Genomic DNA, 13,652 nt, shown 5'->3' on the forward strand with positions numbered 1-13,652 from the left:
AAATGAGATTATACATAATTTGCTTTAAAACTCTCTTTATTAATGCAAGTTCATCTACATGACAAAAGCTAATAATGCTCACAAGTGAAGGGCCTCTTTGTGGTCACTGAAGTTATTCTGCCTTCCTATATTTACTATTTTTTTCCTCTAACTGTACAAAGGCAGCCAGCATTTTCCAAATTCATCGAGCTAAATTTCTGTTATGAAATGCCAAAATGTTTTAGAACAAAGCCAGCTGACTGGGGCAAACCATTGAAAGACTTGTTGCATTAAGCATCTAGATGAGTAAAGTCTATAAGAATAGATACAAATGATTTATTTTGTTTCTGGAAATGTATTTTATAATTTTGCTGTATCGCTCCATGGTTAGCATTTTTATTCTCTTTTGCCCTTCCCTTTGAGCCTTGTGGGATAAACTGCCCAGCTTGGCAGCGCTTACTGCCTGAATATGCTGCTGGAAAAAAGATAGATTGCATTTTTACACTGTAGGGGAAAGTGTTCACTTGTGTAAAAATGCTTAAATAAAATGAGCATTTACACACTTTTAACAAATACTGACTCTGCCAAATCTGTCTCTAATTGTTGCAGGGGTATTCCATCCAGGACTGTCATTAAAGATGAATAATTGAAGTTTTTCTACAATTTCTTTAGCAATCCCTAGACTTGTTTTTTTATGCCATGCAAGTTTGAGAAACATAAACAGCACTGAATTGTTATTGGTGCTGAGTAATGTGGATTTTATTGTTACTTGGGATCTTCAGTGTGTGCAAGGAAACCATTTAATTCATATTATTAAGTAGGAAGTTATTAAAGAAGAACCTGATAGAATCAGGTAAAACCAATTCAATATCCTTCAGTTGTTGGAAAATTCAATATGTTTTATTTAAGCAGAATCCTAGATACTGTATATTAACTATTCCAAGCAATCTTTACTCATCTCAGAAAGGCCAGATGTATGGGAATTGTAAAAAATCAGGATATGCATAAAAACTGTTCAAGTGCATAAAGCAGCCCCATCTGGAAGACATCTACCAGAAATGAAGTTGTACAAAACCATTCCATTGATAATAAAGCTAATTTTTATGGGTCTGACAAGTATGTAATTATGTTCAGTGGTGCTTTTCAGATTTTATCACAGTCAATAAACCGCAGTGGTAATTTCATTCCCATTTGACATATTTACATGGAAACATTTGATTGGAGGAATTAGTAACCCTGAAAGCCTTGATAGATATGTTTTAATGATCTGTGACCTCCGCAGTCCCTCATCTGTTTATTGTTGCAACAGGCGAGAAGTCGTTTCTGTGCGACCTCTGCGGCTTCGCCGGCGGGACTCGGCACGCGCTCACCAAGCACCGCCGCCAGCACACAGGTCAGTACGGCCGCCCGGAGCCCAGCACCAGTGCTCGGCTCTCTGTGGCGTGTCTTGTCCATTTCTGTGACACCCCTGTGCTTGAGGGTCTGCTGAGGTTTCTACTTGAGTGACCTAAGATTTGGAGTCACCTATTTGTACATGTTTAAAAAAGTCGCCCTACTGCATGTATGTGCAGTGCAAATACATTAGACCGTAGGAGGAGAGAGAGCTTTCTGCCACGTGCAGACACAGCAGGCTCTCTCTGCTGGCAGGACTTGGCCGTGGATGTGGCGGGTGAGGCTCGCGGCCGGCCGGCTCCCCGGCACAGCCTCTCCCTTCAGCGTCCCCAGCTACTTCCTTCCTCACCCCTGCCTCCTTAGTTGGCTCCCGGCTTATCCAGAGGGTCCCCCTCCACCCCGCCCAGCTAATTCTTGGTCCGTGTATCCACCTGACCCTCCAGGGGCAGTCCCTCTGCGAGTTGGGGCCAGTGGGTGCGGTTTTAGGTTCTTGCTGCTTCTGTTTTTCTTGCTCTGAAGAACGGAGAGCAACTTGCGTAGACAGCGACACGGAGCAGCGTCCTCTTTGCGATCCGCATCCTTAGTGGTTCAACAAAATCAAGTAGGTGCCTCAGTTAGGAGCAGTTCAGAATGGAAAGTTTTAAATATTCATTAAAATTGATTACCTAGTCGGTCATATAAGTAATTATATTAATAATTGTAAATTATATGTGCCCGGGACAGTGCTGTTAATGGCATTGTCCCTTCTAATTATTAACAGAGCTGTTGTATTATCGAAAGTGACCTAGTTTAGATGGTAAATCATGTGGTAACACAATCTGTCACTGAATGTTGGGCTTTTCCTTGGGGACCGTGACGGTGGGTGTTCAGTGGTCACACTCAGAGTGGCATGAAATGAAGACACATGAAATAGGTTGTTTGTGGGACATTTTGAATCTTGGTATGTTATATTTAACAGCCATAGGTGGCTCCAGTGCCCATCATGGTATTTGTAAGATTAGTAAAAACTAATGCCGGTCACTTCTTTCAGATCGTGAATGTATGATTCAGGTCTCTGTATGGGGTAAGAGTTATTATCGAGGGCAGGGAAATTCCAGTGTTTAGCACGATGTTGGAAACTTACACTCCATTCCGTCAACAGGGAAGTCCCCTTTCAGTTTATAGGAGCAACCTGTGGCCACAACCCGTGAATCTATGGAAAGGGAATCGGGGTCAGGGGCGGCAGGAGAGGCCCAGTGGAACCCAGCCCTCCTCGGCAGCTGTCTCGGAGAAGCTTGGAGTGGTGTGTGTGTGTGTGAACCTGTGCTAATGCGGAGTGCTTTATCGCTAGTGTGTTCAGTGTATTGCTGCCGTGTGGTCCTTGTTGCTTGTCCGGTTGCTCCTTGCTGGCGCCCGGGACCCGTGGAGCCCCTGTGCCGCCTCTACCAGCGCGGCGGCGCTCCCTCTTCCCCGGTGGTGAGGACCGTCGTGCTGTGATCACGGGCGCTTACAGGTGATCGATCATGAAGCCAGCGTCGAGCAGGCACAACTTTGTACTTTATGTCAGGTCCAGAGGCTCCTTATTACTTTGCTATTAACTTTATACCATATAGGACAGTGTCTCACAGACAGAGGCATCTGTCTTCGTGGCATTTATCTGCCTCTGTGGCACAAATCAAACATGATTCTTTAATACCAAAGTCAGTTCTGAAGACTGTTTGCTTCAACCAAACAGCTTAGTACAACTCAGTCTAGGCCCTTGGCTTTTATGCTGGATTTGTAATATTTAAGCAACATACAACTTGTTTTTTTCCCAAGGCCAGAATTGTATGGTGCATTTGAAATCTATATTTCTCTGATGTATTCCTCTTCCACATGGTTTACCTTTTTACCACAGAGTGCCCACGCAAATCACAATCAGCGTGGAAAGGGATAGGTATCAAAAGTGCTCCAAATGCCGTAAATAGTTCCCTCCTGCGATACAGACTGTCTGGGGGCTGACACAAAACATCCTCCATTTCAAGATTTACTTTTATCACCTGTCAGAGACCCTTGATTCAAGGGCACAGGAGCAGATCCTCACGTGTAGCTGAAGGGTCTTGGCCAGTTTAATAACCAGCAGCCTGCCCAAAGGAATGCGAAGTGTGAGTTTCCATGAGAAGTGTGCAGCCCTTTTGACAGATCGTTGACACACAAAGGGCACTGCTCTATATCCATAGCCATTCTGGCATCCCCTCCCCCACCCCGACTTTTTTTACTTTTCTATCAGAGCTACTTTTCTATCAGAGATGCAGAACATTTCTTAATGATTATTTTGGCCAAGATTATTGTTCATAAAGGAGAGTGTGAAGAGCAACACGATTTAATATGCACTGTTATGTCACAGAAAGGGGAACAGGAGGAAAGGAAGGCTGCCTTTGTTCTGCTTTTTTGAGTAGGGTGGGTGCAGGTGGCCCTGCTGACTTGCAGGTAGCACAGCTCAAGAGCAGGGAATGCCTCGCGCCTGATCGACTCATCTTTCTGGTGTTGGAATGACGGAGGTTTCAGAAGGGCTGTTCCCAGTGCACTAAGTCATTTTGATCAGTCCTTAACAAGTGTGTGCGCCCCTTCATGCAGTGCCTATCTCAGTTCAGGCATGGACAAATATTAGCTAACTGGAATTCTTATTTAAAATGTGTGTGTGTGTGTGTATTTTTTTCAAATTTTACAACCTAAAAAGTGAGTTTATTTCTTGGGCTATATATTGAGCCTAACAAACACAAAAACCTCTTCTGTGTTTCTGAAATATAGTTCCCTGAAAAAATTACTTGAAGAAATTTCCTGAAATTACCTGAGGAAATTATCATTTGTGGATGAAAAAATATATTTAAACAGTAGCACTGGGCATGTAACAAAATGAATGAGTTATAAACTAACTGTTATGCACAGATTTGATTAAATTGTACTTTGTAAAAATTGACATTGTTTTCTTCCCCTTCCGGGAACCTACACATACATGCATGCTTGAGCCTTCCTTTACTTAGTGCTTATAGTATAGAATGTTTATGTTGCATATTTTGGTGGCATTATAGTTTTTTAGAGAAAAAATATAATTCAAAATTTCTTAGTGTTACACAATTTAATCTACAGTGTTGTCAAGTATGAAATGATAATTATAGTTCCTTACAATATAATGTTAGCCTAATGTGAACTCCAAATTAGTAGAATTATAGAGAATATAAATGGCATTATTCTTTAAAAGTGTTTTTTAAGTTTCAGTTGTGTCATATAAAAATGTCATAAAAATTTTGATGAAATAAGCTATGTTAACCTTGTTTTTTACATGCTTATGTTAAATCTCTAAACTTAGAAAATTAACTTTGAAGAGCTTAAATGACCTTTCATTTACACTGCTAACTCAGACAGTGAGTCCATACTGTCACCCTCTATCCTCTCTAGATTCCTGCCAAATCCATGAAAAATGGATAGATTAAAGATGCCTACCCCAAGACCATTATTGAATAAACAATTTAGCAGTGAGTTGTGACATGACACATTTTCAGACACTAGTTTGAATGGAATAAGGAGACATCAGGATATAGTTGTCTACTTGCTTAATGAAAATAACATCTTTTATTGTTTGACGACTTAGATTCATTATTTGTACTACGTAACTTGATCTCTTATTATGTAGCTACAATAGTCATGACCGTATTGTATTGGCCTGAAGTTACACAGATACATCAGTGGAACAGGATAGATCCATGCCTGTAGTTGTCAGTTGTCTGTGACCAAGGTATGATATGTAGAGAGAAATCTAACAAAGGATGTGCAAAACTCCTACACTGGAAACTGCCAAAAATTGCCAAGAGAAATTAAAGAACCTAAATAGAATGACATACCATGTTCATGGACTCAAAAGATTCAGATCCCGCCAAGCTTCTTGTTGGTGTTAAAAGATTGACAAGCTCATTTTAAAATTCAAACAGAAGCAGCACATGGACTAAAATTGGAAATGCAACTATCTGAAAGAGTTTTGAGGACGATGAACAAACTTGGCCTCATGACTTACCATAAGGCTACAGTAATCACGTCACTCTGGTATTGGCATCAGGAAGTCACATCTGTCAGTGGAATGGAGCAGAAATTACAGAACAGACCCTCGTCTGTATGATCAATGGATTTTTGACAAAGGAACAAAGACAATGCAGCCTTTTTAATATATAATGCTTGACTAATTGGATATATGTATGCAGTAAAAATGAACTTTGATCTGTATATCATATCATGTATGACATTAACTCCAAACTGTTCTAAATATAAAATTGAAAACTATATAAATTCTAGGAGAAAATTTAGAAGAAAAATCTTTTTAACCATAGATTAGCAAAGATTTCTTAGATACCGCATCAGAAGCCTGCTTTTTAATTAGGAAAAAAAAAACCCATAACTTGAAAAATTATAAACTGACAAACTAAAAACTTTATACATTAGTTAGCTGCTCCCCTGTGGAAAGACACTGTGAAGAGAATGGATGTGAAGACAAACCAAGACTGGGGAAAAGTATGTATGAATCACAAATCTTACTGAGGATTTGTATTTGTAATGTATAAAGGAGTCTCAGAATACAAGAAAAACAAACAACTAAAAGGGGGTTGAATGATTTGAACAGACATGTCACCAAAGATATAAATGTATGGCAGATAAGCACATGAAATGATTCTCAGCATCGTTAGAAAAATACAAATTGAAAGCACTGAACGTACCAAGTATTGGTGAGGATTTGGAGCAGTGGAAACTTTCCTCTACTGCTAGTAGGAATGTAAAATGGTCAGACCACTCTGGAAAAAGGTTAGCAGTTTCTTATAAAATTATTATGTACCTACCAAATGACCCAGGCAACCCATTCCTAGATGTTTTCCCAAGAGGAAAAGAGATACATGTCCATGCATAGACTTGCACATAAAGATTTGTAGCAGCTTAGTTTGTAACACCCCAAAATGCAAACAATTCAAACGTCCTTCAGTTGGTGGATGGATAAACAGTGTGGTGCATTCATATCATGGAATGCTACTCCTCCACTTGTAATAAAAAACAAATATTTACACTCGGAGCAACATGAATGAGTCGCAAAGTAATGCTGATACAAGGTCAGACAAAAGAGAGTACATACTCTATGTATAGAAATATCTAGAAAATGCTAACTAATATATAGCAACAGAAAGCAGATGAGAGTTTGTTTGAGGATGGAATGAGCCAGAGAGAGAAAGGGACCTTGGGGAGTGGTGGCTGTGTTCATTGTCTTGATTGTGGTGGTAGTTTCAGTCCACCTTGTATGGTCAGTGTAGCTACATTAAGTTAGCGAAACAGTTAATAATGCGTGTGGTTTTATCCAGATGAGTGCATCACTTTGTGTTCCTGTTGTCCATGTGAGCTGCTCTGTGATGTTGGTGTGTAGCTAAAATAGTCTTGCAGTTCAGTTCTCAGAGTGAATGGAGAAGTTTTCAGATATGTTTCCATGCGGATGTTTGTGTCTTTATGATATAGCATATTTCTATATCAAATTTGAAGACATAGAGATTTTCTTCAGCCTCGGCAAGAGGAAGATCATCTGCTGTCTCAAACAAAAGCAAAATCCACCATCATGAAAGGGAGCTTTTGTATAAGTTCGGTATAGTTGTCTCTACCAATGTAAGTGCCTTGACCAGCAGTTTAGAGACCGTGAACAAAGTTATTCAAGTTGACCCTGAATGGCCACTCAATTGTGTTATAGGTGGGATTTATCTTGAGAATAAATGGCTGAATGGTACAGATATGCCTCTCAACTCCTAAGATTTTACTCTGCTTTGCATATGTTCTTATTTTTACAAAAATAAATCAAGTATTTCCTTGTAGGATCCATTAAATGGTTTCTCTATGTTAAATTCACTGTGAGAAACCAAATGATTGTTTTGTATATAAAAAGATTTGTCTAAAAAAAAAAACAAAGGTTTGTCTTTTTACTGGTTTGGAAAGCTTGACAAGAAGCACGGGGGTGTGCCCCCTCTTCATCTCCGTGGTAGGGCAGTGTGCCCGGACCTGTGTTCAGCCACTCCAGGCACACAGGCCACAGAAGCAGCGAGGCATTGGACCCTCTGAGAAGTACCTTGCATGTGCTTTGTCTTCTCTAATCCTCATAACTGTCCTGCTGTCCTGTTTGTTTGGTGGTTTTACCCTTCTGATCTTGTCCAGGGGGTTGACAGGTAGGGAGTGAAATATGGCAAAACCTGGACTGGGATTGAAGGCCATCTGGCTTCTTCCAGCCGCCACCCGGCCTGCAGTAGTAGGTAGGACGCCGTCTGCTGAAACGTGAATGTGTTCAGCTAACTGACACATAAATAGGACAAGACTCTAAACATTCTAGTTTTCAGGACAGATGTAGTCTTGCTGCTAGTGGAATTGATGTAGAGTAATTTTATACCAAGGTAGTTCATCCTTTGTTTTCTACATAAGTCAGTATACTTGTAAAGCTATTTAAAAAGAAACAGCAGAATTAAGATGTGGCAAGTAGAATTTTGCACATACATAAAATTAATCTGTGTGTAAAACTTCTCAGAAAGAACGTTTGCTGAGAGGAGTATTATTGTATATTATAGATAATTTGGGGGAGGAGGTGGTTGTGAAGTTTTCTCTAGTTCATTGCTGTCCAACAGAAATGTCATGGAAGCTACACTTGTCATTGTAGGTTTCCTGGCAACCATGTTTAAAAAAAAAAAAAAGAGTAACAGGTGAATTGCTTTTTTAAATAGTGAGCGAAATGTCTATTCATGTCTCCTGCCCATTTTTTACCTGGATTATTTTTTGGGTGTTGAGTTTTATAGGTTCTTTATATATCTTGGACACTAACTCTCTATCAGATGTATCATTTGCAGAGTCCCCATTCCAGAGGTCACCTTTTAGTTCTGTTGATTGTGTTGATTATGAAGTTCCAAATAATTTATTTTTGCTTTGGTTTCCCTTTCCTCCAGAGACATACTTAGTTAAGGAGTTGCTATTACCAGTGTCCAAGAGGTTACGTGTTGTCCTCTAGGATTTTGATGGTTTCTTGTCTAACATTTAGGTCTTTCATCCATTTTGAATTTATTTCTATGTATAGTATAAGGAAGTGGTCCAGTTTCATTCTTTTGCATGGAGCCGTCTAGTTTCCCAGCACCATTTGTTGAAGAGACTGTCTTTTTTCTAGTGGATGTTCTTTCCTGCTCTGTCAGAGATTAGTCAGCCATACAGTTGTGGGTCCATTTCTAGATTTTGTATTCTGTCCCATTGATCTGTATGTCTGTTTCTATGCCAGTATCATCATGTCTTGATCACTACAGCTTTGTAATGTAACTTGACGTCTAGAATTGTGATGCCTCCAGCTTTGCTTTTCTTTTCCAAGATTGCTTTGGCTATTTGGGGTCTTTTGTGGTCCCATACAAATTCAGAAAACATGAGTAGACACTTTTCCAGAGAAGACATCCAGAAGGCTAAGAGATACACGAAAAGATGCTCAACATCATTCATCATCAAGGAAATACAAATCAGAACTATAATGAGATACCACCTCACACCTATCGGAATGGCTAAAATTAACAGCACTGGAAACAACAGATGTTGGCTAGGATGCGGAGGAAGGGGAGCCCTCTTAACCCTGCTGGTCGGCATGCAAACTGGTGCAGCCACTCTGGAACACATAATGGAGGTTTCTCAAAAATTAAAAGTAGAACTCCCCTATGATCTAGCAATGGGACTGCTTGGTGATTCAAAACCACCTGGTACAAAGGGTACCAAAATGGGTACAAAGGGTGCAAAATGCTGATTCAGACGGACATGGTGTGTAGCATCATCAACAAGAGCCAGATTATGGAAAAAAGCCCAAATGGCCAATCAGCTGATGAATGGATAAAGATGTGGTGTGTATTCCTATATATACATAAATACATATGAATGTGTAAGAATATTATTCAGCCATCAAAATGGATGAAATCTTGCCATTTGCAACAGCGTGGATAGAGCTAGAGTGTATTGTGCTAATCAAAATAAGTCAGACAGAGAAAGACAAATACCTTATGATTTCACTAATAGATGGAATTTAAGAAGCAAAAGAGATGAACATGGGGGAACAAAAAAGAGAGAGGCAAACTGTATAGAGTCTCAACTGTAGAGAATGAACTGGAGGTTCCTGGAGGCGGGCTGGGGGGATTGGGGTTGTGGGAAATAGGTGATGGGAATTAAGGGGAGTGAACTTGTGATGCTGAGCACTGGGTCTTGTATGTAGGTGGGGAATAACTAAATTCTCCTCCTAAGACTTATATCACACACTATGTTAATTAACTGGAATGCCAATAAAAGCTCGAAACTTAAAAAAAAAAATGTTATGGAAATACCTTATTTTCATTTCCAACATGACATCAATATAAATTATTATATTTTTCCTGTTCGGGGATGTTGAAATTTGGAGTGTATTTTATACTTCTTGCACATCTCAGTCCAGAGGCTAAATTTTTATATCTAATTCGTGACTGATATTTAGATTTGATAAAATTTATACTTAGAAAGTAGATTCACATTCCCAAGCTATTCTCTACAGACATTTTTTTTTTTTTACATAGGTAAATCCCATATCAGTTTTTTAAATTGAAACCTTATACTGAGTGAAATAGCCATATTTCAAGTACTTACCAGCCAGTATGGCTAATACAATTAAAAACTGAGATTTGATTATTTCTTTGAATGTGTGTGTGCGCAGGGGGAGTGGTGAGTGCAGAGAAAGATGTCAGTCGGAAGACTAGCCGTGAGCGTGCAAGCCTGAGCCAGCTGACGGGTGAAGTGCGCGTGTGGGTAGAGCAGTTAGATCCAGCCGGGGGACACTGTGAAATAGTATTGCACGTGTTTCTTTGAGGCCTGTTTGTCTGTGGTGACCTCTTACCTTTCGTGAACTGTAAATTTTCCTTACCTCAAACAGTTTTCTCATTGGTATCAAATTAGAGCTTTATTTTTTTCTTCATATTTAACTTTAAGATTTTATACAGTATATTCAAAGAATATCTCTATTCTATGATTTTTCATGCTTTTATCCTCAGGGAGATTTTTCTAATGGCTCTAGTGTAACATAGTTTGTCAAATGACTCCAAATGCAGTGCTGGACCAGGCTTTTGTGTAAGTTTGTGGAAGTTACATTTGAGCGCCATATGTACCTTGCCTCCATTCAAATAGAGAAGTAAGAATCAGTGGTATCTTCTAAGTTTCTCACTCGGGGAGTGAATATTCAGGCGTCCCAAATGTGAGTAGCCCATTGAACTATATTCTTCAATTTTTATGGAAATAAGTTTCTTTTTAATTTTTAGTAGCAGGTTTGGCCCTTCATTTCCAGTTTTTATAATTATTCATGTATAGCACTGCTTTATATTTTGCAGGAGAAAAACCTTTCAAATGTGATGAGTGTAGCTTTGCCTCCACAACCCAGTCTCATCTGACTCGGCACAAGCGGGTGCACACCGGAGAGAAGCCTTACAGGTGCCCCTGGTGTGACTACAGGTAAGGGTTTGTTACCAAGCAGGTGGAGTCAGTGGCCGTCGCGTTGTGTTCAAGAAAGGAATCACTCTTCTGATGAACACGAATTAGCACAGCGTAAAGCAGGATTCCCTTCCTAGGTCAGGAGTTTAATTTCACCATCCAATTTTAGTGACTGTTTTTAAAATTGTAAAGTTCTTTTCCATTTTTTATAATGTTGATACTTGGGGTTTGTAATCCTTTATACACCTGAATTTCAGGTGACTTTATTTCTTGGCCAGAGTAAGGGACCGTCCCACTTCATGAGTTATTCCATGCATGTGGCCCTCGTCTACACTGAGTGAAGCACTTTTAGGCAGTGAAGACAATGCAAGAAATGAAGGACGTTGAGGCATAATAGGTGACTAGTAGTGCCTCTAAAGAGTTATAATACAGATTTCAGTCAGGAAAGAAAAAGGCCAGGAGTGTCCATAGGAAGAAACCAGTCCAGCCACATGCACGTCCTCCTAGTGGAGACAGCATTTCAGCTGGTGCTTAAAAGATGAGGAAATGTCCATGACCTGAGCACAGGAGGTAATGGTGTGCTGTAGCATTTTCGGGCCGACAGTGTGATCCAGATCACAAGTGCTCAGCCCGTTCCCTGCGATCCTTGGTGGCTAAGGGATGTCTGCCGCACTGCAGAGTCAGCCTTGCAGCCACAGCAAGACATAGGTGCCAGAAGTTCAAGACAACTTGGTCAGGCAGTGGTAAATCATCCCGTTTAACTCTGTGATGAAGTGTGTGTGGAGGGTGCAGGTGAAAATTAAAATGGGAACTGGACATTGCAGCCAGATCATGCTATACCTGCAGCCCATGAGAATGAATTCAGAGCACATTAGATGGTTTGTTAGACACCACAGAGTCTGCAGGCAGCCAGATGACATGTGTCTTGAGGGCCTCATCGGCCACACTGTGCAGCCTGAGTCTCTGTGTGAGGGCCTTCTCCATTCCAGAGCTGAAGATCTTGTGGACCCCATTACACATGACGACACAGGGATGTGGAAGGGGTTTCTTTCAACCAGCCCACTACTGTTAAACGTTAGGATCTATATATACCTTAAGCCTGAAGCCTTCATTAAAAAAGACATTTTTGTATTCCTGTGGATTCCTGTAGCCTGTGTATTCGGTAAATAGATTGCCATAATCTCTATTATTATCCTCAGTATTGCAGTAAGTTTTATGTGAAAGGTCATTTAATACTACAGAGATATTACAGATATATTTCATTCATTAATTATTCATTCATTCAACATTTTATGAGTTCTGTCTTTGCTTAGCACTAGATTGGTGTTTCTGGGAAATTTGGTAAAATGGTGATCCAATTAGAGGTAGACATAGAGATTTTAAGGTGTTGATATGAGTTCTTTAAAAAATAAACAGAATATTCTTTTCCATACTGAAGAGGTCATACTGTATAGTTGCCTTCTCCATAAAACGCAGAAAAGCAATTAGAGAAATTATAAAAATTTCCCCTAATTATCTCTTTAAGCTCAGGATTATACCCTTTCGGTCTATATTGTATGCATTAGATTTGAGTTGTGGTTCTGGGGGATTTTTTTATTTTAAATTTTAGGTTTCATACTTAACAAATTGGGACCACCTTTCCGTTCCGTTAATTTTGTGTAACTGTGCTTTTCAATCTGTTGTTTCAAAAGTAACAGAACTGTTGTTTCAAACAGGATCATTTCCACACCCCTATATAAAATATATAAAAGCGTTTTTTACTGCTTAAAAGTGAATTTCTTAGGTAACATCTGTAATATTTACTCATAATATTAAGGAATAATTATATGATGCTGTTTTGACAGGAAAAAATTTTCCAATGGGGAAGCTATTGATCAGAATAGCTGTTGAGTTAGCCCTGGTGTCCGGTCTGTGTCCTTGTTCTGGGGCAAGCAGGAGGCCGGGTAGCTAAGGGCTCAGGCTCTGCAGGAGCGGACCCGGCGGGCTCTGCCGTCTCAACTTCTCGTGACAGACAGGTGGCGAGAGGAGCAGCCTTCCGGGAGCCTCGCTCACGGTAGAGGAGGAGCGCGGCCTGACAGAGACGCGGGCGCCCTGGGTTTCCTCTCAGACTGTCCCTTGGATGGTTACAGGGGTTGCTGCACCTGGTGACCTCAGGATCGTATTCAGTGCAAGAGGGTCAAGTGCCCTGAAGGTCTTCCGTTTTTTGAAGTTTATTTATAACGCATGCCCTGATGGACTTTCCCCCAGTTTTTGAAGTTGTCAAAAATACATTAAACCCAGCATCGTCTGTTACATAGTCACTGACAAACCGTTGAGCTCTGAATGCCTCACTTGAGGACCGCTCGTCTCCAGTGCATTCTGTTGCTTGCATGGCTTCAAGTTAGACAGATAAACAGCAGTCACTTTATGAGGTTTTTTAGACATTTGGGCTATTTTTAGGCATTTTCATTTGAAAATGCTTACTCCTAAATCTCTGTGCATATCCATGATTTTTTGCAAAAGAAATTCCTAGAAGTATGACTTACGGCTTTTAATACTATTAAATTTAATTTATTTAATAGTATCACTATGATTATTAATTATTATAGTATTACTACAAAGATAGGGGTTAGAATATTGTCTCATTGGTAAGTACTATGTTTTGGTAGACTTAGTCTTTGTGTGCCTAACCATTTCAAAATATTTCAGGCTTTCTTGGTTTGAAATCGTATTACGCTTTTGATGAGGTTAAGGTTGTGATCTCTGCCTTGTATGCACGCGGTCTCCCTGACACAGCGTCATGTCCGTTC

The 13,652-nt window shown here is 40.1% G+C and overlaps 1 protein-coding gene across 1 annotated transcript in view; it reads left to right on the forward strand.

The window, feature by feature from the left end:
* ZNF407 (zinc finger protein 407) overlaps positions 1-13,652 on the forward strand; it is a 426,160-nt gene that overhangs the window by 253,015 nt on the left and 159,493 nt on the right. The window contains exons 6-7 of the mRNA XM_045085228.1: positions 1,289-1,372; positions 10,764-10,884. Of these exons, the coding sequence (XP_044941163.1) occupies positions 1,289-1,372; positions 10,764-10,884 (205 nt within the window). The remainder of the gene's footprint in view (positions 1-1,288; positions 1,373-10,763; positions 10,885-13,652) is intronic.

The sequence above is a fragment of the Mustela putorius genome, unplaced genomic scaffold (assembly GCF_011764305.1).
Source record: "Mustela putorius furo isolate JIRA1106 unplaced genomic scaffold, ASM1176430v1.1 tig00000835_pilon_pilon_pilon, whole genome shotgun sequence".
Classification (NCBI taxonomy): domain Eukaryota; kingdom Metazoa; phylum Chordata; class Mammalia; order Carnivora; family Mustelidae; genus Mustela; species Mustela putorius.